Source organism: Botrytis cinerea, chromosome 7 (assembly GCF_000143535.2).
Source record: "Botrytis cinerea B05.10 chromosome 7, complete sequence".
Classification (NCBI taxonomy): Eukaryota; Fungi; Ascomycota; class Leotiomycetes; order Helotiales; family Sclerotiniaceae; genus Botrytis; species Botrytis cinerea.
In genome coordinates this window covers 385,658-412,988 of record NC_037316.1, presented here as the reverse complement: position 1 = coordinate 412,988, position 27,331 = coordinate 385,658, and the positions used below count along the sequence as shown (strand labels likewise).

The window sequence follows — 27,331 nt, the reverse complement described above, 5'->3', positions numbered from 1 at the left end:
TAGATGGCTTGACTATTTGGAGGTCATCCATCTTGGGATGAGTAAAAATGGGGGTCCATGTTGGGATCCTGGAGTGAGAGATGTTATATGATTGGAATATGAGTTCCCGGTGCTGATTTTTTGAGAATTCGAGGTTGTTGCAGAATTGGATGTTTCGTATTACTCTGTAGGCAGGATACGCTCGAAACAGATACGTACTTCCCCACTGTTGTCGTTGTAACACTCCATATATTCCGTATTGCGTGTTAAGTATGCGATACGAGTAAGTACTTTGTATACGCGTATAGAAAAGAAGCATTCGACTAAATAACGTTGTTGGATTTGGTGGACTGAGCTGAGCTGGGTTGGGTCATGGTCATGGTTATGGTCATGGTCATAGTCATAGTCAACACATGTTTTATTTATGAGGTGATCTGAAAAGTTGATTCAGATTAAGTTTTGAGTGGATTTTTGTGGAGTTTGAAGAGTTTGGAGATGATGGGTTTTGCCTGTTTGCTTGTTTGACTGATTGATGAAAAAAGCTGGCGTGAGAATTTATTTCCCGTGTGTAGGTGCCGATTGATATGTTTGGAGTGGGAGGCCGGTCCTGGTGTGAAGTTGTGGTGCTTGTGGGTGAGTCTTGCTTGCGGATGAAGATATATTCGGAATAGGGGATGGATGGATGCCGAGACTTGTATTTGTCAGGTTATTTGCACAACCAGCCACCAGTTTTCTTCACTAGGTGCAAAGTACAAACCGAAGGATCCGAGTATGAATGGATCTCTCGTGATTTATTTGGAGAAATAGAGATTCATGACTATCTAAGTATAATGAGCCTCTTCGTCGTCGTGCGCGGATGGAGTTGGTCATCTCTCTATCATTCTGATTGAGATTTGAGTATTTTGGTTTGCTACCTAGGTATGCTTCGAGTGAGAAGCATCTAATTGTAGCCCTGTCTAGGTGTTCGCGATCAAAGTCTATCGAGTGTCCTTATTAGTAGGTAGAACATCTAATATATACAAGTAATGCACAATATATAGCAATAGATGTCGTTCCAGAATGGAGTTTACTGCAAATCCTTCTCTTCCTTCCGTCTACCCAAGTATGGAGGAAGCGTTGGAAGATGTGGAAAATGATTGGTCAGACAAGTGTGAGTGAGTGACTGCAGGTGATAGTGTTATTTGACAAGGATTCTTCCGTGTGTACCAGGTCCCTAGATAGTGGTAGTATGTATGTATGTATATCTCTAATTTCTAATGGTGGTGGACGGAGGATATGAGAATCAATAAATGTAAATCAGGTCAGCAAAGGGTCACCACATAGGTGAGGCACATACTCTGGGAACCAACCACAATCAACCCGTACCTGCTTGCTTATACTTTTCGTTATACAAACTTTTTACTTTCTTCATTCAAAAGCTTGACCTGGCGAACCTCTCAACCTATCAACCTATCAATCAACCCATGAATCCTTGAACGACCATCTAGCCCTATTGTCTGCTGCTCCCGTTATCTACCTAGATACCCGACCTAGACACATGAATAGATGAATGAATTGAACAGACCATGACGTCTTTTTGAAAGGATGAGATGCTATTGAACTCACTTTTTTTTGCCCTCCTTTATCTGTTGCATGTAGAAAATTACCGAGTACAGAAATGAAGTGAGCATGTAACTACCTAGGTACAGTACAACACGCGCATTCGCTACACCTCTCCTCCTTTTTGAGTAGATTCTATCTAAATGTCTCCTACTGACAACGGTACTCCTGTGCAACTGTACTTCGGTACATTCGGCACGCCATGTATATACAGCACAGCGCTCCAGATGAATATCTCATTTCCCAACATCGTGTATTCACTCAAAGGCACCTAGGTATCTTCCCCTGATGACACCTGATGGTGCAGAACAATCCACCCGACATCGCGCCACTAGTCAATAGATCATAGATGACCTCTTTTTACCTCTGAATCCTCCCTAGTATGGTGAGCTCACACAAACCCACTCCACTGATGTTCATGTTCGAATTTTCTTTCCTTTCTATCCTTTCCTTCCGGGCGGATTGACCCTTGTTGCTAATGGTCTCTCGAGGGGCTTTAATGAGATTTAATCCTAGTTCAATGCAATAACCCAATAGCAAATAAGCTACTCCCAGAGCTCCCCGTTGGATGAAATTTTAGATCGGTCTATTCACCCGATTGTGTCCCAATCTAACCTGTTTGACGAGATTTGATGCAAAGACGATTGGGTACGGTCGTTGCTCAGACAGTCTGAGTGGATTACTTAATCAAATTCCGCAACTTCCCAATTGTTCCTTAAGGTCCTTGATGAGGTAAGGTTCTGGTGCTTCTTAGTGCAATTATAATCCCCGACTTTCCCATCCACCTATTTACCCACCCAAAAACTCCTCTTCCTTTCCTTCCCTTCCCTTCCCTTACCTTCAATTCTTCTTAATACTTTTTATTCAACACTTGTCGTGCCGTACAAGTAGCAGGTATCTTCTGACAAGACTCTACAGTCAACCGTCAGACTGATATTCTTATAAGATTGCTCTTCATATCAATCTTCCATTGTAATTGTTACTTGCGACTGTTGTCATTACATTACATTTTGCGTTGGGCACACACACCACGGCGAACAATCATGGCGGACGTGGTACAAAATATCACTTATGCCTCACCCGTGGCAGATGCAAAACTTGCGCAGATTATTGGGCATCCCCAGCTCAATAGTTATCTAGCCAAGCTGGCAGAGGTCAGCGCATGGCAGATTGTGCTCACGATTCTTTGCCTGATGGTAGCGTATGATCAATGTAAGAAACTTCTCCACGCGTCGATCAATCAATTGCACCACTAACAACTTTACAGGCAGTTATATCTGGCAAAAAGGTTCAATCATCGGGCCAGCATGGAAAGCCCCCTTTATCGGTCCATTTTTACAATCTGTCAATCCTAAATTTCACGAATATCAAGCAAAATGGGCAAGCGGCGACCTCAGTTGCGTTTCTGTTTTCCACAAGTAAGTCAACACCATTATCTGCTACTCGGACATCGGGTCCTAATCATTGCCAGATTCGTTGTCATTGCTTCTACTCGTGATATGGCGAGAAAAGTTTTCAATTCCCCAGCATACGTCAAACCATGTGTAGTCGATTCAGCACACAAATTATTGGGCGAGACCAACTGGGTTTTCCTTGACGGAAAGGCCCATGTTGATTACCGAAAGGGTCTCAATGGATTGTTCACTCGCAAAGCTCTCGACTGCTATCTCCCAGGACAAGATGACGTCTACAATCAATACAATGAAAGATTCGCCAAGGTTACCGAGGAAGCTGGAGGAAAGCCTGTACCATTCATGTCCGAATTCCGAGAATTGTTGTGCGCCGTTTCCTGCCGTACATTCGTTGGTTTCTATATCTCAGACGAAGCTATCAAGAAGATTGCGGACGATTACTACAACATCACTGCTGCCTTGGAATTGGTCAATTTCCCAATCATTCTCCCATTCACCAAGTCTTGGTATGGAAAGATTGCTGCTGATATGGTTCTCGAGGAATTTTCCAAATGTGCCGCAAAGAGTAAGGTTCGCATGGCTGCCGGTGGTGAAGTTTCTTGTATTATGGATGGATGGATCAAGTCTCAACTCGAGTCTGTTGCTTGGATCGAGGCAGAAGCAAAGGGTTCAACGGAAGGAATGACAAAGCCAACACCGTTACTCCGTGAGTTCACCGACTTCGAAATCGCTCAAACCGTCTTCACCTTTTTGTTCGCTTCCCAAGATGCTACTAGCAGTGCCGCCACCTGGTTATTCCAAGTTATGGCTCAACGTCCTGAGGTTTTAGATAAGGTCCGTGAGGAGAACTTACGCGTTCGTGGTGGTGATAAACGAGTTAGACCAAACATGGATATGATGGAAAGCATGAAATATACTCGTGCCGTGGTTAGAGAATTGTTGAGATGGCGCCCTCCTGTTCTCATGGTCCCATACGTTGCGAAGAAAGCATTCCCAATCACCCCAGATTATACTGTTCCCAAAGGTATGTCAAGCTGACACAAAAACTAAAATCCAATTCTAACCACTGAAATAGGAGCCATGATTGTGCCAACAACATACCCAGCTTTACGCGATCCTGATGTATATGACCGTCCTGATGAATTTGATCCCGAACGTTATTTCTCTGGCGACGCAGAAGTAAAGGGTGCTAAGAACTATTTGGTCTTTGGAACTGGTGCTCATTATTGTCTGGGACAAGAATATGCCCAAATGAACCTTGCTCTTATGATTGGAAAGGCATCGATGGAACTTGATTGGGTCCATCATCCTACTCCAAAATCAGAAGAGATTAAGGTCTTTGCTACAATTTTCCCTATGGTTAGTACAGATCCACATTGAATGGCTCTTGATCCTTACTAACACAATTTACAGGATGACTGTCCATTGACCTTTACAAAGAGATCTTAATTATCTTGATATCTCTATTCGAAATTTCGAAATTTTTCATCAATCTTCACACTACCTTCTCACCATTTTTTTTATTATCGGAACGCCAATCTCCGCACACTAGGGGCAAAGTTGCGGCAGTAAGGTTATGATCATTTTAATGCATTAGACTGGGCGTTCAAACATTTCTGTCCATTAAATATTAGGGGAAGGATAGGCGTTATTCATGAAAGTAGTAATGAAGATAGGGATGGAAGAGTTGGTTTGTGTAATTTCTTCAACCTTTGACGAAGAAAGCACGTGAAACTCACCAAGGATACTTAATCAATTGTAATTAGTCATTATCTTTTGTTTTCAAAAGAGATGAGAAGGGAAGCATGAGAAATGAGAATGAAGATCCAATTGGACTGCAATAAGTGGCTCTATGAAAACTGGAATGACTTCATTGAATAGTGTGATATGTGATTTGAGTGATCTATAGAGTAGTTAGATCACAAACTTTATGGTTTTACCGAAATGTTGATTAAGCTTAATTTATCGTTCGTTCTGTTTGTTATTATGATTAGTTGATTATATAATTCGTTTATGACCCCGTTTTGTTGTGCTGTACTCGAGTATATAGGATGGGATGCGATGAGGTAGCTAGGGGAGGCGAGGTATGGTGAGGTAAAACGAGGCCAAGAGATGAGGAAAGGTTGAGATGAAGAGCTGGAGAAAGGGGGAAGAGGAAAGGGGGGAGAGAGGTGGGGAATCTGGATAGGTCGTTAAGATGGATGGATGGATGGAGAGAGGGAGGAAGTGAGAAAGTGAGTGATTGAGTGATATAAAGCTTTGAGTTGGGTATGGGTATGGGTATGGGTTGGAGAGAGAGAGAGTGTGTGTGTGTGTGTGTGGGGAGAGGAATATTTGTGTGTATGTATGTACATTCTTTCATGAAGAATGAAGAAATAGATGGGTGGATGGATGGGTGTGGTTGGGTACTTGGGATTGGGGATTGAGGATTGGGGAGTGAGGGTTTCTCCTTGGTATTGATAGATGAGCGTGAGTGGGTGCTATGGTGATTTGAAAGGAAAATTTTGGAGAGGAAATGATGAGAATCACAAAAGAGTGAAAAGTTGAGGGGGTTTAGCTTTTGGTTCAGGGAAGGAAACAAGAGAAGAAGGACGTGTATATTGTCATAATCATTTCATTTGATTTCATATCGGGAAAAGCACATGCATATAAAAGATGAGAATCGGTAACGTGCTTTCATTGATTTATTCTGCAAACTGGATTGTACTGTGTATGAAAAATTGGAAGTTGGAAGCTGGAAGTTGGGAATGAGAGAGCCTTGATCTGGTGTGACGACGAGGATAAGGAAATTGAAAAAAAGGGAAACTAAATCCATCAAAATAGAGAGGGAGGTTGTGTGTGTGTGTGTGTCCAATTTAGATTTTGCTTTGTGTTTCTGTTTTTGTCCGGGAGAGGAAAGTGTCGTGGATGTCTTTGTGGAATCCTTGCTAAGAAACACGGAATAGGTTTGTGGGATGTGAGATGTGAGATGTGGGAACCTATTCCTTGTGTGTGTGCCGGCTGTTGACGTAGCTGAGTTCGGCTTCGGCTTCACGCTTGGAGTTGACATAGCTGAGTTCGGGCTCCCGCTTGGAGTTCTAGAAAGGGGAGGTTAGTGAATAGGACTGAGATGGGGTTAGGGTTGGGGTTGAATATACCACGTAGCTTAGTTCAGGAGAACGTTTGGAGTTGACATAGCTAAGCTCTGCTTCTCTCTTTGAATTCACATAGCTCGACTCAGGCTCGCGTTTGGAGTTGACGTAGCTAAGCTCAGGCTCGGCTTCACGTTTAGAATTGACATAGCTGAGCTCGGCTTCACGTTTGGAGTTGACGTAGCTAAGCTCAGGCTCGGCTTCACGTTTAGAATTGACATAGCTGAGCTCGGCTTCACGTTTGGAGTTGACGTAGCTCAATTCTGCCTCTCTCTTCGAATTCACATAGCTCAGCTCAGGCTCCCGCTTGGAGTTCTGAAAACCTGTCAACGAGGGTCTACTGAATAATGGGAAGTGTCAACAAACCACATAGCTAAGCTCTGGCTCTCTCTTTGAATTCACGTAGCTGAGCTCTGGCTCGGCTTCACGTTTGGAGTTCACATAGCTGAGCTCGGGCTCTCTCTTGGAATTCTGTGTTTATGTGAGCTGGATACTGAAAAGGTTTTCTATGATACTTACTACGTAGCTTAGCTCTGGCTCGCGCTTGGAATTCACATAGCTCAACTCCGGTTCACGTTTCGAATTCTACACTTCGATGAGCTAAATTCCGCACTATCTCTTGAGAAACATACCACATAGCTGAGTTCAGCGCGTTTGGAGTTAACGTAGCTAAGTTCCGGTTCACGCTTAGAATTGACATAGCTCAATTCCGCTGCACGGCTATTCACATAAGATAGCTCTGGATCACGTTTAGCCATAAACCAATCCAACTGAGCATACGTAGCATCCAACACACCTCGTGGTTTAACTTCTTCTGTTTAAAGTCAGTGATGATATTCTTAACTTCAGAGAGAAATTATATAGACCTTGAGCAGGGCTCAGCGGAGCAGCATATGCGAGACTGAGAATAGCCGTGGCCAGGATCGCGGTCATTCGAACCATTTTGAAGAGGTGTTTTGAGGATTTTGGGCGTTCTGGGGTATATATATTTGAGTTTGACTTGAAAGAATGTATGTTGGATTGGATGGTTGAGAAGAGTAATGCCAGTTCTCTAGTTATAGACTGTTTATATAGATATTTTTTTAACTTTCAGAGCAATGAAAGGCGTAAGTCTTTCGGTCTACCTGCAAAGCCGACGGGGAGATCCGAAGGCGCTGCACAAAACTATTCTACAGAGTGACATGTTTTGAAGTCTTGTAACTTACTGTTATCTTGCTTTCAATCTTTTTTTTTCGTTTATTGATACAAGATTAGATTGTCCCCACAAATAAGAGGGCTGTAATACGTTCTTAAACGTACAACTACACGCACAGCCGACATAATTTGTAACAAAGAGTCGTGGAGTCTATCGGATAATGTATGCATCACGCAAAATCAAACTCAATCATGATTCGAGGAATCATAAAGATGTACCGAACTGTGAGTTGGATCCTAGTATCGTTTCAAACTAAATCGGCAACTCGAGGTTTGCCGAAAAGACGACATACATGTCAAAACAGGTAATTGTGAGAAATTTGAAAAATCTCCGCTGCGACGAGAATCGTGGCGAAGCAAGCGTTGAAGAAATGCCTCAATTTGTTATTCTGTATCATCAATACGTTTTTTGTGTCTGCTGAAACAACTCGTGTAAGTAATCGGTTATACGTCGTTTTTGGACATATATCTGCATGCATGAGTGACTTCACACCCTTACGAGAATAGAGTTGATTTGTATTACATGCCGAAAAGTAAGCGTGAGGTAGGAGCATGAGGAGAATCTCTGGAGAACATACGGGTGTGCAAACGAGGATTACGCGGGGAGTAAGCGGGGTTGATTGGAATAGGGGTGGGAGGATCTCGTTGATCATCATAGATAGGAGAGATCTACACTGGTCTAACTTGTGTTTTTTTTTAGGTGACTTGATGTGACTAGAACTGATGTTTGCTTTCTATACTAGTTTTTACAGACTTTGAGTGTTTTGGACATGTCCAGAAGGGGATATAGTGTTTACATGGTTTATATAGCATTGGCTGAGAGTAGGTCATCCGTTATGATGCCACTTATCTCACTGTCGTGTATCTTTTATCTGTCACCAATCCGTTTATTCACTGTATAAAATATGATTGATTTATACAAACAGTAATGTCACTCAGATATCTATCTCCGAGTTACGAATAACGTAGATTTCACATCTAGCAAACAGCTTATTGGGATAAAGATGAAAATATATCTTGATTTTTGTTCTCTGCTGCTGATCTATTGGCGATGCTTCCAAATTCAAAATTTGGATCCGATAAATGTCAATTCTTCAAATTCGCGTAAGTATACACTCGGAAGATTTACCCACAGCTTGCAAAATCATCATTGATACAAGGAACAAAAATCCAATCTACCGGCAGATAAGCATATATAAGATCTCTTCTCATCCAACTAAAGGTCGAACACAACCTGTACAACCAAACGAGAAACACAAAGTTTGCCACGCGAACGGGAGAAGTTAGCCGAAACTTCGATTCCGGGACTACAGATGTCGTCTTGCATATTCCTATCTGCATGAGTTGGCTTGCATATTCGTCGATCAGTTACATATAGATAATTGTGCAGTATATGGCTTATCCTTTCTTGGCTGAAAGAGAGGATAATGGTTTTCTCCTATCTCGAGAGAATGCGGGGGAGGGAGTGAGGGAGTGAGGGAGTCATGACTAGTAAGTGTAACGTTTTGAGATTATCGAACGTTTGAAATTTAGTGTCACTTGTAGTTGGTTCTAGAAGAGCAAATTATAATTTATTGGCAAGTAGTTGTTCACATCGACTAAGACATATTCTACATTCAGTTTGAAAACAGCAACTCTATCATTTACCTTTCATATCCGCATTATACTTTTCACTTTTTGCATACCCACCCTCTCCGTTCTTCAAAATGGGTTTCAATCAACGCATATTACATGTATTCAAGCGCAATAAATCATTTACATATGCAGAATTAGACCCCTCACATGTAAGCTCGGATAACGAATATCAAGATGAAGATCGACTTCTGAACCGCCTTTCTGTCGGCGATGATTCATTTGAACATGCTGAAAAGGGAGAAACTAATTGCTGCCATAGGCATCACTCATTTGTGAGATGTCTGGGCTGGCTGAATGGTCTTTTCTTTTGTCTGTCTTTGTACTTGTTCACCGCTGCCATGCTTAATTGGAAGCAAGTCCCAGGTGGAAGGGAGCGAAATTGGGCGTTGAAACAAGTTTCAGAAAAATGTAAGATCCAAGAATTCTCCAGCACTGAAGATGTATCTCATAAAAAGACCCACAGCTCCAATTCTCGACGCAATCGAGATTCCGCTTTCAACCTGGCGACTCAACGGCACATTTCTAGAGCGCGAGGACGAATCCATCTATCGAAAACCCCCATCTCCCGAAGTCGATGCAGCATGGGCTCGTATCGAGACGCAAAATCCCATTCCCCTATCCCGACAAGATCTTGTCAACCAAGGAAAAGATCCAGATATGTACGCCAAATTTCCCGAATCTTTTGGTTTCGGCCCTGACGCCTTCATCGGACGCATCGACGTCTTTCATCAAATTCACTGTCTCAACCGATTGCGTATGCATCTCTATTGGAACGTAGCATACTACTATCCTGACGAACAGATGGGAAAATACCACCAACTGCACGCTTCACATTGCGTGTATGCGCTGCTGCAGAATCTGATGTGTCAGGGAAATGTGGATACGTATGGTCATTACTGGGTGGATATGCAGGAAAATGCAGTGCCGGATTTCAATATCAATCATAAATGTAGGGATTTTGAAGCGATACTAGAGTATCATGATGAGATTGCGGTGCCGTTGGAAAAGTTTGGGGCGTTGAGGAGACCGCTGAATGAGCCGGTTAGACATATGTCGCATGAGGCAAAGGAGATCTTTAGGTGGTTTGATAATCATGAGGATGATGGACAGGATGGAATGGAGATTTTGTGATGGATTAAATTTGGAGGCGAAGGAAATGTTTTGTGAGAATATAGGGTTCTTGGAGTTAGATAGTGGACAAGAACTTTGGATAATGTGCATCGTGCTGAGGAAAAGTTGTCTCTATTCCTGAGAAGGAAAGCCTACCAATATATATATAGCCTGTCTAATACAAATCATATCTCAATCACAATGGACCTAGTAGCAAAAGCTACAAAGCTGGAAAAACAAACAATCCTTGGTGACTACACAACAGCCGTTTATTTTAACCCATACCACTTCCCAAGAGATCTACAATTTGAACAAGAAAAGATTGAAAATTTCCAATAAGGTTTGTAGTCATTCAAGCTCTCATCACCCTATACGATTTACACACAATTCTTTCTTCAATCCATCATAACATGAAATCTCTAAATAAATCAATTCAATTCCTTCGGTCCATTACATACTGCCCCATCTATCCGATATCCAGTATCCAATATCCAAACGCCAAGTTGTCAATTTTTTCTCTTCCTTTCCCCCCCCCCCCCCTCATTTTCACTTTTTGTTCGTGTATTCATTCATTCACTTATTTCATCACTCCACTCCACCCTCCCCAATGACACCCCTATCACTCATCCCCATACTCTACCCCCTAACCGTAACCGTCTCTCTTGCCGTAACCGTCACACTCACCGTCTCCGTCGCGCCACCCACACAGCTACTCATACTAGTAAGTTTCCCATCCCCTCCCACCCCCAAACAAATATTCTCTGCCGCGCTCGTAGTCGTCGCTGCAGGCGCACTAGTAATAATCGTTTCCTTCGGTGGTGAAATACTCAACGTCGTTGTTCTCAACCCATCATCTATCGCACTTGTAGATATAGAAATAGACGTGCGTATGGGAGTCGGAGAAGTGGGCGAAAGAGTAAGTGTAGTCTGCGCTAGGCCATTACCTCCGGCTGTTGTGGTAGCAGTGGGACTGGCGTTGATGATGGTTATGGATGTGGTTGCGCCGCTGTTTCCATCATTGGTTTTGGTAATGCCAATGTCGTTGCCAGAACCTGAACCTGAACCTGAACCAGCAGTAACAGGAATGATAGTCAATACAGTTACAGCTCCATTATTCGAATCTGCAGTGTTTACACTGATGATTATAGTGCTGGCTATTTCAGTAGTCTTGGGGATATCAGCTGTAGTGATCTGGGTGGTAGGTAGGAGGATAGATTCTTGGGTTGTGGTTTCTTTGATGGAGGATGTAGCAGTGGATATTCTTGTGGTGCTAGAAGACGATTCTCTTGTTTTACTTGATAATGTTACGGTTGTTACGAGAATCTCTGCTGTGCTAGCAGGTTGTGTAGTGGGCAGTTCGGGGAAAATTGTAGTTTGTGGCTCCGAGGACGAGGAAAACGAAGAGACCTCGGTTGTCTTGATGGTTATTGCTGCCGAAGAGAGTGAAGACGTTGAAGATTCAAGTTTTGTGGTTTCTACTTGTGTAGATGAAGTTGAGGTTTTGGATAAAAAGGAGGAGGATGGGATAACTCCAAGAGTTGAAGATGGAACAACTGTGGTTACGTATACAAATGTTGTCTGTAAAGAATCAATCGATGTCGCCTGAGACAGACCTCCAGTTATTGAGGTTTGAGAAGTAATGCTCTGGTCAGATGCTCCTGTGGTAGATCCTAAGTCTTGAGTCGCCACCACACTAGACTGCACGATAGTGCTTTGCGGTTGAGCGGTAACCTTTGAAGTCTCCTTCGTCGAAACGACACTTTCCACCAAGCTTGAAGCTCTAGCAGTGCTTGATGAAACCGTGGTAGGTGACAGAGTTTCCCTTATAGAAGTTTGAGAAGTGATCCTAGAAGCTTCCGTTGTGATGCCAATCGTGGATCCAAAACTCGGATCCGAATTACCGGAACTTTGCGGATCTCTTGTAGCTGCCGTGCTTGAGTTTCCAGTACCGAATGGTGCGACCGATATACTCGACGCTAATGTCGGCACGAATGATGGAGTTGCTGACGGAGATTCCTCGGAAGTTTCACCCGAAGAGCTTTCTGGGGTTGTAGTAGCCTTTGGAGAGGTAGTTGGAAGCGGTGGGAATGTTGTAGTTTGAACAGAATTCAGACTTGACAGTGTCGAACTATCTAATGAGATTGAAGAAGCTTTTGCCGTAAGACTACTCTCAGGTAAACTAGTAGGAAGAGGCGCAAACGTTGTAGTCTGCAAAGAAACCTGGCTCGATGAGGGAGAACCAGCTTGTGACCCAGATGTACCCTGACTTGACGTTTCAGTTTTCGTAGAAGATTCCCCGGTGGACGTCGTGCTTAGTGGTGGAGTAAGAGTAAGAGTTAATTCTGTTGCTGTTGGAATTACGCTTCCATCTATGGTTTCGGTATTTGAAAATTTACTTGATCGTATTGGAGCTGTACCTCCTATACTCGATATAATTGAAGACGCTAGTTGCGAGGATGTAGCAGAGCTCAATGGAGTCCTCGATTCGCTATCTTTGTCCGATGATGTGCTAGAAGTACTCGTTTCGCTTTTTGATTCTGTCGTTTTCGATCCCTCCGTTGACTGTATTATGGACGTAGCTGAAGTGCTGCTCGACTGTGAAGTAAAATCTGTTGCACTGGATGAGGTGGTGCCTTCTATCGACAATGTGGATTCGGCTTGGGCTGTAGAACTAATTATCGAAGAAGTGACCGTCCCAGGGAGAATAGTGATCGCGATGGGAGTAACGCTATCCCTTTTCATTTCACCCCCTCGTATAAAGCTAAGGCCAAATCAAATCAGAACTATCGATCCAGGAACCAACCAGGCAAAGTGACCTGGGGTGAGAGAGAAGTTTACTTACTTCCTACTTGTTCCGTTGCGCCACAACGGACCAGCCGCAACAAGATGAGAAAGAAAAATTGTACTAAAAAAAGAGAGTGGATGAGAGACCTTCATGATTGTAGAAATGATACTTCTAAGAATTGTTTCGTGGGAAGGATTTTTAGGAGGAAAAGAAAAGCTAGATGTGTACTAGGGTTATAGACTGATAAATATGTGAAAGATTGCAAATTTTTGGTACCAAAATTAATGATTAACAATTTAGCAAAGAAAGTTGTGAAAGGAAAAAGAAAAAGAAGGAAATAATCAATGACAGACAAGATACGAAACAATGAATGGAATTGAAAATAGGAAAACGAACGATGAGTAGAATATGGAAATTGAAATCATGTTACCAAAAGTCTCGACTGATTCTATATACTCGAAATCTCAATGAACATGACCGGGACTGCGACCCAAAACCAGTGCACTGCATTACAAACTTGGCGCCTTTCCAGAACTCCACCAGATCGACAGGTAAATAGACAACTAGTGTATTTGCTGTACGATTTCACCACAGTTTATTGTAGTTCCCACTCAAGTTTTCCCATCCAATAAATGGAAAATACACAGCATGAAGCTCAAACATGACGTTGGCGCTTAGTAAAATTATCTCGTCTGAAAGACTCGTGTTGTGAATCATTTGATTGGCTAGCATTAATTTCAGGGGATGTGTTTAGCGAACCCGAAAATGAGTGGGTGAAACGACAAGCGCGAATGAAAAGCTTGACTCACATGGGAAATGTAACGTAAACTAGTCAGGTTGGAAATAGATCGGTATATTCAATGAATTGCCGTTGAAAGCATTGAGTAATTCAGGATTGAGGCTCAGTGCCCGTGCTGTGGTAGGTTACCTAAATGGTGGCCATTGAACGGCTGCGTGCCTCGATCTTCCGAGATCTGCGAGGATCCAATAATCTGATTGTTTGCATGAGAATGATTCTAGAGAAAAGTCTAGATTCAGGTTCATTCAATTGAATTGAAAAGACGGTTCAATCTAGATCTCCCAAAATAGCAAATCTTGCCCACTCATTGTCGATTTTCATTACCTAACTCGAATTCATCCCGAATTCATCGGCCATCCTCATCCATCATTCTCCAGTCAAAGTCTGAAATACCCCGGCCACAACCTTTCAAACTCTCCCTCGGGATCATACTTCCTTTGTATAAACCTGAGTTTATCCTCATTAACCTCTGCACAGCCATTAAAAACTTTTTGTCTCTTACTCACATAATTCAAATAAATAGACTGATCGTCAAGTCTCCATTCCTTTCCAAAACTACCAAAAGCAAGAGTCAGTTATCATGATTAGATATATCTTGAAGAAAAATTACGAAACAAGGGAGCTTGTACTGACTTGACAATCCTTTTTTCACACCGATTCAAAGCCATGAAAACTTTCTGTCATTTGAAGGTTATCCGTTACTTTTTTTGATATTTTTTTATAGTTCTTATAATTTTTTGAGCTCTTCTATCATTATCATAGATTGAATATAAACCTTGTTTCTTGGGTTTCGAGTTGATTTTGTACCACTCTGCAAGGGATTGGTACAAGCTTATATGTGATACTTTATGGAGAAGGAAGGAAGAAAGGAAGTGCCATGTAACTTTACTATATCTCAGCAAAGGCGACTAAGCGCCTACTACGCTAGTGAAACCTCGAGCCCGTGACATTATCTTACAAATGCTTCTTGCTATAGATTGAGGTGTACTCAAATTTGAGCGAACCGATCTTCCCTTGAATTAGCTTGGATAACTTTAAAACATTGAAAGGTATGTCAATATTAATAAAACCTATCATCATCATCTTCATCAATATAAATATGTATCTTTAATTTGAATCAAAAAAGTACAAAATTCGCATTCCAATAGAATATTCAAATTCGTGATTCAAAATTGAGGTGGTTGGCCTAATCTCACTTAAGGTACATACGATAAGCTAGGGCCACAACTCTTACTTATATACATGTACTATAACTTCGATAACTACATCTGCCGCAGCCCTCCTTAATAATCTCCTTCTTGCTGAATTCGCAGCACACACAATAATGGGCTCTGTGTTCTCACTCTTGCGAGATGGCTATTTCGGCATCTTGGGCCTCATTGCCATTATTGCCGAGAGCAACAAGGCCGCTTCTGCGCTGCTTGATCGCATCACTCGAGTGAAATTTCCCCACGAAAATCCCACAAGCTCTTTTTGGGAACAGCAGCCTTTACATCCTGAACTTGTAAATGTTCAGTCTGAGCAATTGGCTCCACGTGCAGATATTGTGATTATTGGGTCTGGTATGACTGGAGCCAGTGTCGCATATACCATCCTGAATGAATGTCTGGCTATTGGGAGACCAATAAAAGTAGCTATTCTAGAGGGGCGGACTATATGTAGCGGTGCAACGGGCAGGAATGGTGGACATATCAAAGTGGCCCCTTTCTATGAGTACAAAAAATTTAAGGATAGGTTCGGAGCCGCAAGTGCACAAAAGATATTGGAGTTTTATTTGAAGCATAGACCTTTCCTCCTCAACTTATCAAAAGAAGAAGGATTGAAAGAAGGTGAAGCACGAGACGTTACGACAGTGGATGCTTTCACTGATGCGGAGAGGCTTAAAGAAGCTACTGAGATGCTATGTATCTTGCGAGAAGATCTACCCGAGCTTGCCAAAGGAATTGAGATTCTAGACGGAGAGACAGTCCAGAAGGTAAACCCCCGGCACAATCTCCAATAAAGAGCACTTTCTAAATCTCCGCAGCAATTTGGTTTCAGTAGTCAGTTCCATGGAGGGATTACCTACACCAGTGGTGCATTATGGCCATATCGATTTGTCACTGCTATATATGCGGCTCTGCTATCAAAATTTCCAGAGCAGTTCTCTATCGAGACAGGAACCATGGTGCAATCAATCCAAACTACGAGTAACCCAGATAGTCCTTTCCTTCTGAACACCTCACGGGGCGACATCACAGCCGCACATGTCGTCCATGCAACAGAAGCCTTCACCGCAAACCTAGTACCCGGATTGGTTGGGAAACTTTTTCCTCTGCGTGGACACATGTCTGCTCAACGACCAGGAAAATCTTTTCCTCACTACGATGGTAAGATCTCTTGGTCTATCGTTGGTAGTCGAGACTATGAATATATCACGCAGCGGCCTGGAAAGCCCGATGCGACGGATGGTTTGGGGGCTGAGATTATGACCGGAGGTGGATCAGTCCACATGGATGGCACCGGCTTAAATGAAGTTGGTCAATGGGACGATGACAAGATTGAACAACCCATCGGATCATATCTCGCAGGTGTACTTCCGGTATCTTTCCGCTCCAGTTTTTGGGGAGAAGATGCCAATGGCTCTATCGTTAAAAGTATGTGGACCGGTGCTATGGGACTAACTTGTGACTTCATGCCTCTCGTAGGAAAACTTTCACCAAGTCTAACCAAGCGTGCTGTGAACGTAGGAAACAAGCAGGTCACTGCGAATACAAACGCTGCGCCAGCAGAGTGGATAGCAGCAGGATTCAACGGATCAGGCATGGTTACCACCTGGCTAAGCGGGGTGGCTGTTGCACTCCAGGTTCTCGGTCGCGAAAATGTCAATTCTAATGGGCAGATCTGGAAACCAGATGGAGTAGTCAGCGACTGGTTTCCAGAGGAGTTTATTTGCTCTTCCAAAAGGGTTGCTCAAAGCAGCATCCACGAGCTTCCCCGTCTCATATAATCTTTCATACTTGTAAAATTTAAACAAGCCTTGGTGTCCCGCATCAGAAGACCAAAAAATAAAGCGAGGCATTCATATTCACATTCACAGTACCTTCCAGAATCCTTCTATCTCCAATATTCAACTCCTCTTCATTTCTAAATTCTCAAAAACCACTAAACGATTCTGTTGTCCCTGATACTCCACTCCCAAATGAAGCCGAAGAAGAAAATGAAGACCCATTTAGCTCACCGTATGACATCGCAAAATCAATCTCAGAAATTGATTCATAAATGCTTGCGTTACTGCAGCAACTACGATCCGACTGTACATGTAGGCCGATTCGATGCCAAACCTCAAATCAGACCATTAAGACGGCCATTGCTCTGTAAATCTTCCTGAAGTGCAGCACATGCGTAGACTCAGCTAATGTTCCTACGATGTCCATACGATGTCCATACGACGGCAAAACTTCGGTTCTTATTCGTATGTACCGATCCACTTTAAATGGCGTACGAGCTGGCCTTGTGAGTGAACTCCCATATTACTATCGCAAATAGCAAGGCTCGTTCTGCGCGAAGAGAAAGTTGGGTAGATCATGAGGAAATTGAAATTCGCAGGACATGCAATATTCTTTTTGGATATATGGATCATTCTCATAACACTTACAGCGTTAGCCATCATTAATTAAACTTTAACGAAAGGAGAACTACATGAACTTAACGTCCGCAGGTTCCGACCTGAGGATGCTCTGCTAAATCTTTGAGCATATATAAGTGTACTCTTTTCTCGTCTCCTTCCAATCACCATCTTTATCAAACTGTACATACTCACTCTACCATCATGATCATCATTACAATTCTTTCCTTTCTATATCTGGCATTACCAGCGAGATCAGCAACCGGCCAAGCATCAAACTTCAATGTCAGCATAGTTGAGCTCCAATCATATGGGTGTAATGCGTCCTGTCAAGCAATCCTATCCATATCTAATACTGCCGACCTCGAAACCGTCGGTACAGAATTCGACTTTGATTTCTACAGTACAGCAAACAATTTCTCTTCCTCTGCTCCAGGCGACCTTCTAAAACTGCAACCAGTCGATAGCTCTGCCCTGAGCATACCCGATGGCACTGCAACTTTTCGATTTCAGTATACTTCCATAGACTTAGATGGTAGTATCGTACCATCGAGTGGCTTCATAGCATTTCCTTTTGCCTCACCAGCAAATGGGAGTCAGTTTCCCCTTGTCGCCTATGCCCACGGTACACTTGGTGTTCATCGAGGATGCGCGCCATCATCTTCCCCAAGTCTTTTCAACTATAATAGCTGGGCTCAATTGTTGTATAGTGGCTATGCTGTTGTAGCCACCGATTACGCCGGTCTCGGCAACAACCATACCTTACACAAATACAGTGCTTACACGGCTCATGCCAATGATGTACTCTATTCCATCCAGGCAGCTCGGAAAGCATTTCCCGGTGTGTTCACAAAAGAATGGGCGAGTTTGGGGCATTCTCAAGGTGGTGGCGCCGTGTGGAAGCTATCGGAGCACCCTCTTATACAAAACCATACCTCTGGATATCTTGGAACAGTTGCCATATCTCCCGGATCCAAGATTTTTGACATGGCGGTCGAGACCTTCGAACGCATAGTCCCTCGTCCTGATTTTCATCAGTTTGTCGTTACTGCCGAATTGGGCCAAGTTATTTACGGCCTCAAAGCAATCTTTCCCAATTACACGTCGCCATTTTTGGCCTATGGGATGAACAAGCGGGTGGAGTTGGCCAATATAATGCAGTCTTGTACTTTGGCTTTCATGGGCCTCTCCCTAGACTTGCCACGGGACCAGTTCGTAGTCGCTAATGGAACACCTGCGAATGATGAACTTTTCAAAAAATTTCAGGATATGAACGCCCCAGCACAAGGTGATCGAGCTTCGAAGCCAATATTGATCATTCAGGGATGGAACGATACTTCGGTTCTCCCTGAAAGCACCTTGACGTCATTCCAGGAAACCGTGAAAGCAGGCAATGTTGCGCATTTGGTTAGATACCCGGGACTGGACCACTCTGCGACAATCACAGCTTCTACTCCTTTGTGGTTGAAATATCTAGCTGAGCTGTTTGCTCATAAGAAGCAATCTCGCAAGTCGTCGGATACCACGATTGTGCCATTCAATTTGGACGTGGCCAAAACCCCATTAGAGCTTCCTCTCAACGAGGAACCTCTGTTGAGCTTACTGGGAGGGGGTGAATGATAGAAAATCATGCTGACGAGGAGAATGTTTACAAGAGTGTCACCCGTTTGAGTAAGAACTTTAATGGCTCGCAAAGTTCGTGGCGCTCTTGACAGCTTCTATCCATGCGCTTTAGAAAATTTGAGTTTAGACTTTTAGTGCGCAGGCAAACCCGTCGAAGATTTTGTAGATATAAATTGAATCTGAATAACTTTATTTTTACACACCAAGCTGTTGGTTATGTCTGATGTGAAGCATGCACTCTCTAAATAATTTCCCCTGTAGCTGCGAAGTCGCGCTTAAAGGGGCTGGAATTTCACGAGACAGGATTCCTCAGATAACCAGAAATATTTCGAGATAGAATGTACCACAGAAAAGCTGCTTTGAAGAGCAACGAAGCTATTTCGCTCCACTCGAGGACTATTGTGTAGCCTGAGGACCCACCCATGTTGATTTTCTATAAATCCTGCGATGAAATGTCGTCTCAATCCGAAGATAACCGTTGGTAAAGTGCTGTGCAGTTTTCCACACTACATCGACGATAGCCACAGGCCATCAAAAAACACCAAGTAACATAACCAAAATACAGCCATTTTTGGTTTTGATCTAATTAGAATGGTGGCGTTGAAAATGGGAAACGGGAGTTGGTGATGGATGAGGACCATGAATTTGGTGGGATGGAGTTCGCGCTGATGCTCGTGAACGGTGCTGGTAGAGGGTTAGACACATGGTAACCAGTAGAGACATGGCGTATCTATATTAAAATATGTCTCATACTCGTGGTCCACATGTGGTATACTAGCCTGTCTTTCATAACATACCGGTATCCCGAAAATCAGCGGCTCCTATCCAAGTCAAACTTAGCCATCGATTACCCAATAAGGAGATATTTACGCATATCATAACATGTCTTCCCCTTTAATAGATGAAACGTGACTATGGCTAAACAAATTTCAAGCTTCTGTATGCACTATACCCCGCATCAAGCGTACAGAGTCGTAAAAGTACCGAAGGATCAAGAAGGCCTAGGTAGGTGGATCATCGTGGATGATGTCGGATTGCGAGGTTGAGTTGTGGTTATTGTTGTAATTGATGTAGAAGACTGATGAAATGAGGTTTGATTTGGGTTGCGACGGCCAATACTGCAGCACTGAAGCTAAGGGTTGATGATATACAGTGTAGTCTGGATTCTGCAACAATGTCTCAACTTTTCACCAGTGGAACTGGAAGTGGTTGATGTTCTTCACTACGAGGTGCGCGGGCACGTGCTAGGTCAAAGTGGTTACCTCATCAGGGTCTCAAACATAAGCCACGCCACATTCCAGTCGACGCTCCAGAAGCCATCAGCCACATTTCACCAGCCACAGCAGACATCTTCACAATTGGCTATACATACACGTGACACAGCACTTGCGTGCATGGGCGGATGAGTACGTAAGATCACACATTTACCCCACCTCCCCAAAACCTCTTCCAATCCATCCATCCCGGCTCTTCGTAGTGGAAGAGGAAAAACGCGAAAAACAAAAAAAACGAAAAGATCCAACCACCGATAGCCATTTCCTTCGTATCATCTCTTATGCCGACTACTCGACTCAAGTTACCTACCGCAGCCCACTAAGAAATTCAAATCATCGGATTCATAATTCACCATGCCATTGCCGGCGATCAGCATGCAGATTTTATCTGATAGACGGCATCCACTTCTACTGATCAGTCCAATCAAGATCTTCAGATCTCCGCCGCCTTATACCTAGCTACCTGCTATTGCTACTACAATCTTTTGGGGCCTTTCAAACCTTAATAACTTGTCTTTGAATTCTTATTTTCATGATTACTACACCTCGCTATGGTACCGTGTGTCTGTTTGTATACGATTTCATTTATGCTACATTCACTCGCTCGCTTGCTCGTCCGTCCATTTGTTAAATCCAATCCTGTCCCGCTTTCGTGATTACCTAGGTAGAGTTTGCCCTTTTGGAAGAATTGTATGGTCACATTTGAGCATGACGCCTGTGAGAAGATTCCATTAATTCGCCTCCCAACTGCGATGCCAGCCAAGTTCAGTTCGGAAACATCTATTAGGGTGTCTGAAGTTCATAGGGTACGAGAAGTTTACAAGTCAGTGAAATGAATCTTCCTTATCCTTTCGACTCATTCCATCCTAACATTTGACTATCCAGATATCTTCCCCCCTTTGCAGCACCCCTCATCCCCCCGCGCGAACAAAATGATAAAAATGCAGAAAGTTCCAAAAACTACCCCAAGGCTTTCTCGTCATCGGATAGAGCACTCAATGCCTTCGCACAACTTGGTGCTCTGCGATTAAGGGCAAGGCGGGCTATGATCTCCCTTGTTGATCGCACACATGAATATATTTTGGCAGAGTCGACCAAGACGTTATCATCACAGAATGATGATGTGCACGATGATGGAGATTCCCTATGGCTAGGCTTACGAACTATACCTCGCGAAGACTCATTATGTGCTGCTGTTATAAACACACCACGATCAGAGAGCCAGCGCAACGATACTGAATTTCGACCTAAGGTAATACCAAAAGTTATAAACGATCTGTCTGGAGAAACTTTGCGTTTCGACCCCAATATTATTGGATGCCCGAAGATCCGGTTCGTGGCTACTGTGCCCATACGATCTCGTCAAGGATTTGACATAGGCGCATATAGTGTGTTTGATGACATACCTCGGAACGGATTGTTGCCAGAAGAATTGGAATTTTTAACGGACATAACTGATACAGTGATGGAGCACCTTGAGAACATTGCTGTAAAGCGAGACCATCAGAGAGGAGAGAAGATGGTGAAAGGATTAGGATTGTTTGTGGAAGGCCATTCTAGCATCAAGTCTTGGTGGCTGCGCACTCGAAATGATCGCGAAACATCTGTTCGGGGCAAAGATTCATATGCTACAAGAAGCGTAGGGAATCCGACGGTTCCTACTGAAGCTTCCCTTGAGAATTTAGCGATTGTTGGCCCTGAAGCAAATTCATCGTCTGCCAATCGATTTCAAAAGATGGAGGAGTTGACATCTCTACTTCCGACCTCATCCTCACCTCCGAGTAATCTTTGCAATGGTCTGCCGCTCAGGCCGGGAGGTGAAAACAACGAATCAAATAACCATTCCTATGTTCAAGTGAGGAATATCTCACCCTGCTTCAAGGAACAACTCGACCAACCATCCACCCTCAATTCACCCATTCATTCTCCTCAAATACCTCTTGACTCGCCATCAAACGAAACCCCTAGAAGCTCATTATCCAAGTCTCTCGATCAAGCGCATACACCTATGACACCTAGAGATACAACTATCAACGATGTTAAAGCTCGTTCTCCTTCCGAAAAAGCCGAAGTTTTAAAAAGAATGCTTTCTCGTGCTAGTAATCTCATACGTGAGTCAACAGATGTGGAAGGCGTGATTTTTTTTGATGCTAAAGAAAGCTCTTTTGGACGTCAATCTTCTTTGAATGATCAAGAGAGAACCGCTGGCTTACACGATGCTGCACAGATTTCCAGCAGCGAAGATGCTTCAAGAACCTCTTCGCGGCACGATACCTCGGATAGTGTTGATGGAAGGGATTCTGACAGGGGGCCAGAAGTGAAGGCACAGTCGTCGCAAACACGCATGTGTGAAGTACTAGCATATTCCACAGCCTCACGTTGTACATTGCGTGGGGATACAAGTTTTCCAGAGCACCTCACTGTTAAAGAAAACTTTGTTCGCCGCCTTCTCAAGCGCCATCCTCATGGCAAAGTTTTTGCCTTTGACGAAGGAGGTCATATGTCGTCAAGTGAAGATGAAATTCTCGACGCTGCGCCGACTGGAGAAATATCAGTCGTTGCGGAAACTTCCCAAAACTCGATATGTAAGAAAGCATCTTCTAAGGTTATGGAAGGTCGAACTATGCTACAAATATTTCCCGGCGCTAGATACGTAATGATTTTACCATTATGGGATTCGCATAGTGAGCGCTGGTTTGCTAGTACTATGCTTTGGACCTCAGATCCAACTCGAGTACTTAGTCTAGATGACGATCTAAATTATGTTGCTGCTTTCGGAAATAGTATCATGGCTGAAGTCTCTCGTCTAGAGATAGTCGCATCTGACCAAACGAAGACTGCTTTGATATCATCAATAAGTCATGAACTGAGGAGTCCGCTACAAGGAATTCAAGGATCGATCGAGCTTCTACAAGATACACAAATTAGCACATATCAAAGGAGTGCGTTGGAGACAATTGGACATTGTTCTACAACTCTACTTGATACATTAACTAATGTACTTGACTATGCCAAAATCAATAATTTTACCACGGCGCAAAAGACGGAACAAAGAGTGGTACGCAACTCGTCTAAGAGAAGAAGGGCCGTTCCAGCAGAGAAGTTTCAGATTTACGGGACAATCAGCTTGACCTCAGATCTTGATATTGCTTCAATTACAGAGGATGTCATTAATGGGATATATGCTGGGCACATTCATGTTATTCACTCGAATCCACATGACACTTACACTGATGTTGACTACCTAAATTCGCCTACCAATTCTGATTTTCAAGGAACGAAGGACTCAGCGCCGTTAGCTGTAATTCTTGATGTAGACCACAAATCCAACTGGACTTTTTTAACTCAACCTGGGGCTTGGAAGCGTATTCTGATGAATATATTTGGCAACGCATTGAAGTATACCACATCAGGATTGATCAAAGTCAGTCTTGGGTGTAAGACTGTCACATCGAAAAATTCAAGAGTCAATCAAGCGTTAGTCACTTTGACGATTAGTGATACTGGTAGGGGAATTGCGGAAGATTTCCTGAAGCGTCAAATATACACTCCTTTTGCCCAGGAAGATAGCTTGACACCTGGCGCTGGCTTGGGTCTCAGTATCGTTCGTCAAATTGTCGGAGCACTCGATGGGAAAATCGACGTTTTTAGTATCCAAGGTACCGGTACAGTTGTCAACGTTGTTCTCAAACTAGATCAGTCCCAACCACAATTTGGCGACCTACCTCGCATGCCAAACAATATCGAAAAAGCTAGAAGTTACACTCATGGCCTAGAGTTGGTATTGATAGGAATGGAAATTTCACCGCCTGAGCCTGAGAAAAAGGCAGGTGGGGAATCTAGCCATGATATATCTGTGGGTCCAGCAATCTCTAGGATGGCCAGGAATTGGTTTGGAATGAAGCTTAGTGAAGCTGTTGGACTTGATGCAATGAGTGCAGATGTCTTCATGGTAACTTCCGAAAAATTCTACGAACTGGAGAATCATTGGAAAACTCTCTACTCGGAAACTACAGGTGATAATCATAAGAAGCATTTGATTGTTTTAACAGGCTTTGAACAATCTGAAAGAAGAACCTTGTTCGAGACCCACCAAAATATACATTTCCTCAGCAATCCGTACGTTTTCTCTTCATTGCTCATGACTTTGAAATTTTCTCGCTCAATTGAGATTCCTGAATATGACTAACAATATTCTAGAATTGGCCCCAAAAAGCTCGCAGATTGTTTTCTCTCTATATTCGAAAGATCTAGTAGCCGGAATAATAATTCCTTCCTCACAATGCCTCCTAATCCACGACGAACCACTTCTCCTGCTCTTAACACAAGTAGTGCTAAACCAGAACACAATCGTTCACTATCCGAAATTCTCTTGACCACTAAGCCGATCGCACTCCTCGTCGAAGACAACACCATTAATATGAAAATTCTCATCGCGTGTATGAAAAAATTATCTGTGCAATATTACTGCGCAGTAAATGGTCTACATGCAGTAACCACCTACCAAAACGCGAGAGTGAAACCTGATATTATTTTTATGGACATAAGTATGCCGATCATGAACGGGTTTGAGGCATCTCGAAAGATTAGGGGGTTGGAGAAGAAAGAGGGTTGGAAAGCAAGTGTTATAGTGGCGGTGACTGGGTTGGCTAGTGATGAGAGCCAGAGGGAGGCATATAGTAGCGGGATCAATCTTTTTATGAGTAAACCTGTACCTTTGAAGGAATTGGGAAAGATAGTGGTGGAAATGGAGAAGGAGAGCGAGAGGAGAGGGAGTGGGTAGGGTCAAGGATTTGGTGGAGTTAAAAGGAGGACTGGGTGAATAGATAGATAAACGGATGGATGGATGGGTCGGGTTTCGGGGGTAATTTGGGATAGTGTGAGATGGACTGAGATCGGATGACATGGAATGTTACAAGGTTCGGCTGGGACATGATGGTATGGAATAAAAAGCAACGGTATATAAATCGGATGGGATAGGATGGGCTGGGATAGGATTAAAGGAGATACACAAAGATCATGCATATACCTAGCCTTCTATACAAATACAATGATACCCCGTATACAAATCATGGGGTTGTTTATACATATTGTAATATAGATATATGGTGTGTAATGTGTTTTACATGAATGGTTTGAAAGTTTACTTTAATTGGGTAGTTGTATAGTTGGATAGCTTGGTATTGAATCTAGTGATAATGATGAAGATTGTAGAAATTGGAAATTAGATGGGGTATTTGACTTGATTTGGCTTTATCTGAATTGAGTTGAGTGACTGGGTGGGTGGCGTGTAATGGGTTGCAGGCGAGGGGAGAAAGAGAAGAGGTTCGAGGCTGGATATGGATGGTGAGGCTTTTAGACTGAGGGGTTGAAAGATGAGAAGGTTGGAGATTGGATGGATGGATAAATGGATGATAGATATGGAATTCGAATCATCGGATATCATGAAAATGGAAAAGATGTGAAATATGAAAATCACCTGGATGTTAACAATATTGTATCTGCATCGATCTTGAATGGACTGTGAAGAGGTGGGTTTTATCAGGTTTGGGTTTGGGGGATGGGATGGGAGGGGTTTGTTGCTCTATTTGGGAGGTGGGTGAGCTGGTAGATAAATATCTCACAGTGCTCAAACATCATTCGCTGTTTCTTTAGATGAGATGTGGTGACCTGTCACTTGTCTGTGAGAAGATGCATGTGGATATGGATGTTGAACAGTAGTGTCGTAATCATAATCATAATCATAATCATAATCGTATGAGATTGATTGTGATTATGATTATGATTATGTAGATATAAATAAATATAACCCCAATTACGAGATACACATCTGGTTCGCGAATCGAGAAAATTATTGTTTTTTTATTTATTTGTTTAGAAAATGTATATGAATAAATGGATAAATGCATATACACTTATTCATACTAAAAAGGATGTTAGGGAGTATGTTGTATATAGTTAGTTTATGGGTTATTTTTTAGGTCTTGCGAAGAAGGATGGATGGATGGACGGATGGATGAATATCATATTGAACGTTTTTCTTGGCGTATGTATTCGATTAAGAGCTTCTTATTGTAAAGGAAGTTTGATTCTATCTCATTTGTTGGGTGAAGATTAATCTACATTTGAATGAGAAAATAGAGAGTTCTTGCTTGGGTTGGAGTTTGATACGACTAGTATTGCTAGGTGATATAGTTGTATAGTAGAGTATGTAATGCCAAGTTGTAGAATCGCTAGTGAGTGTATAGAATAATAGGACACTCCTCACCCTCCGATGTTTTTGATTATTTCATTTTTGATTGTGTGATATTAGAATCTATCTATTCATTTTTCAATCTCCAATAAATCATTGTAACAATTCTTATGATTTAAAAATCGATATCCCAAAAGATTTTTCTAAGTCAATTTTTGTAGTATCCCATTAGTCCATACACTCACTGGTGAATCGACGCGATAGTAGATGTCTACCTACCCCAGGTTGATCGACAAGCACTAATACCGATTCGTAGGATCAACCCCATTTCATTCTTCTTTAGATAATACGATGTGCGTCATAAAAGTGAGGCTCGTGAGAATGGCTATCTTGAATTTGGAAGATGTATGTGATTCGAAACCAAGTTTGGTGGTTTGGTGTCAGCTTTACACGTGGAAGTAAGAGGATTTGATTCGAAGTAGAATAGTATCGATTGCCTTGCCTGGGAGAAATTATGATATGAAAGCCTATAGGCTGTGAATGATGGGGAAATGTGCTGTGGTCTGGAACTAGACATCAGGCTGCTTTCTCATCATGAATCATGTACATTCGAATGTACATTCATATGTTGAAATGGTAGAAGTTTTAGATCTATGATGAGATGGTCCAGTAGATAGCACCACCTGCAACCATCAGGCCACTTAGCTCAAAGGAAATAGTGGTAACATGTGTTGTAATACCACCCTGAGAAAATACAGGAGTTGTGAGGAAAAATAAACTTTCCCGTGCAGGCCATTATAATATCCAGTCTGCAACTAGCCAAACTCAAAGAGACACACATTGTGCATATCAAAACTTATATCAAAGATTTCGGACATCCCAAGCCGGGAATGTAGGGAGATAATGGTACACGTGGGATTCACAAGACTGGTTTCATACAGATATTCCACTCATTCTTGTGTCTTGATTTGGTGCTGTTCGGACTAGGTC

At 42.8% G+C, this 27,331-nt stretch overlaps 7 protein-coding genes across 10 annotated transcripts; 5 read left to right on the top strand and 2 right to left on the bottom strand.

Moving 5' to 3' along the window:
* Positions 1-2,451: 2,451 nt before the first annotated feature.
* Positions 2,452-4,819, top strand: Bcerg5. The gene is made up of 5 exons (XM_001551466.2): positions 2,452-2,790; positions 2,846-2,996; positions 3,050-4,014; positions 4,066-4,349; positions 4,404-4,819. Exons 1-5 carry the CDS (start codon positions 2,622-2,624, stop codon positions 4,437-4,439), a joined length of 1,605 nt encoding a protein of 534 aa, XP_001551516.1. The 5' UTR covers positions 2,452-2,621; the 3' UTR covers positions 4,440-4,819.
* Positions 4,820-5,646: 827 nt separating this feature from the next.
* On the bottom strand, positions 5,647-7,092 carry BCIN_07g01110 (hypothetical protein). The gene is made up of 7 exons (XM_024693830.1): positions 6,988-7,092; positions 6,918-6,935; positions 6,754-6,860; positions 6,641-6,706; positions 6,488-6,592; positions 6,128-6,436; positions 5,647-6,067 (listed from the first exon to the last, which is right to left on the bottom strand). Exons 1-7 carry the CDS (start codon positions 7,061-7,063, stop codon positions 5,969-5,971), a joined length of 780 nt encoding a protein of 259 aa, XP_024549619.1. The 5' UTR covers positions 7,064-7,092; the 3' UTR covers positions 5,647-5,968.
* Positions 7,093-8,760: 1,668 nt separating this feature from the next.
* Positions 8,761-10,243, top strand: BCIN_07g01100 (hypothetical protein). 3 transcript variants are annotated; one of them, XM_024693829.1, is made up of 4 exons: positions 8,761-8,806; positions 8,901-9,099; positions 9,210-9,358; positions 9,414-10,243. In XM_024693829.1, coding segments are annotated over exons 2-4 (819 nt in total). In that variant the 5' UTR covers positions 8,761-8,806; positions 8,901-9,097; the 3' UTR covers positions 10,082-10,243. The 3 variants fall into 3 exon arrangements, with proteins under 3 accessions (XP_024549618.1, XP_024549617.1, XP_001551518.1); XM_024693828.1 differs by having other exon boundaries at positions 8,901-9,358; XM_001551468.2 differs by having other exon boundaries at positions 8,761-9,358.
* Positions 10,244-10,403: 160 nt separating this feature from the next.
* Positions 10,404-13,210, bottom strand: BCIN_07g01090 (hypothetical protein). Its single transcript, XM_024693827.1, has 2 exons — positions 12,903-13,210; positions 10,404-12,821 (listed from the first exon to the last, which is right to left on the bottom strand). The coding sequence occupies exons 1-2, from the start codon at positions 12,995-12,997 to the stop codon at positions 10,697-10,699; spliced, it is 2,220 nt and encodes a 739-aa protein (XP_024549616.1). The 5' UTR covers positions 12,998-13,210; the 3' UTR covers positions 10,404-10,696.
* A 1,710-nt stretch (positions 13,211-14,920) lies between these two features.
* Bcdao11 lies at positions 14,921-16,722 on the top strand. Of its 2 annotated transcripts, XM_024693826.1 has the most exons (3): positions 14,921-15,619; positions 15,671-16,280; positions 16,374-16,722. In XM_024693826.1, exons 1-3 carry the CDS (start codon positions 14,969-14,971, stop codon positions 16,631-16,633), a joined length of 1,521 nt encoding a protein of 506 aa, XP_024549615.1. In that variant the 5' UTR covers positions 14,921-14,968; the 3' UTR covers positions 16,634-16,722. The 2 variants fall into 2 exon arrangements, with proteins under 2 accessions (XP_024549615.1, XP_001551520.1); XM_001551470.2 differs by having other exon boundaries at positions 15,671-16,722.
* Positions 16,723-17,189: 467 nt separating this feature from the next.
* On the top strand, positions 17,190-19,074 carry BCIN_07g01070 (hypothetical protein). The gene has a single exon (XM_001551471.2). It carries the CDS (start codon positions 17,456-17,458, stop codon positions 18,869-18,871), a length of 1,416 nt encoding a protein of 471 aa, XP_001551521.2. The 5' UTR covers positions 17,190-17,455; the 3' UTR covers positions 18,872-19,074.
* A 1,314-nt stretch (positions 19,075-20,388) lies between these two features.
* BCIN_07g01060 (hypothetical protein) lies at positions 20,389-25,215 on the top strand. The gene is made up of 3 exons (XM_024693825.1): positions 20,389-20,971; positions 21,034-24,267; positions 24,349-25,215. Exons 1-3 carry the CDS (start codon positions 20,841-20,843, stop codon positions 24,929-24,931), a joined length of 3,948 nt encoding a protein of 1,315 aa, XP_024549614.1. The 5' UTR covers positions 20,389-20,840; the 3' UTR covers positions 24,932-25,215.
* The last annotated feature ends 2,116 nt before the right edge of the window (positions 25,216-27,331 follow it).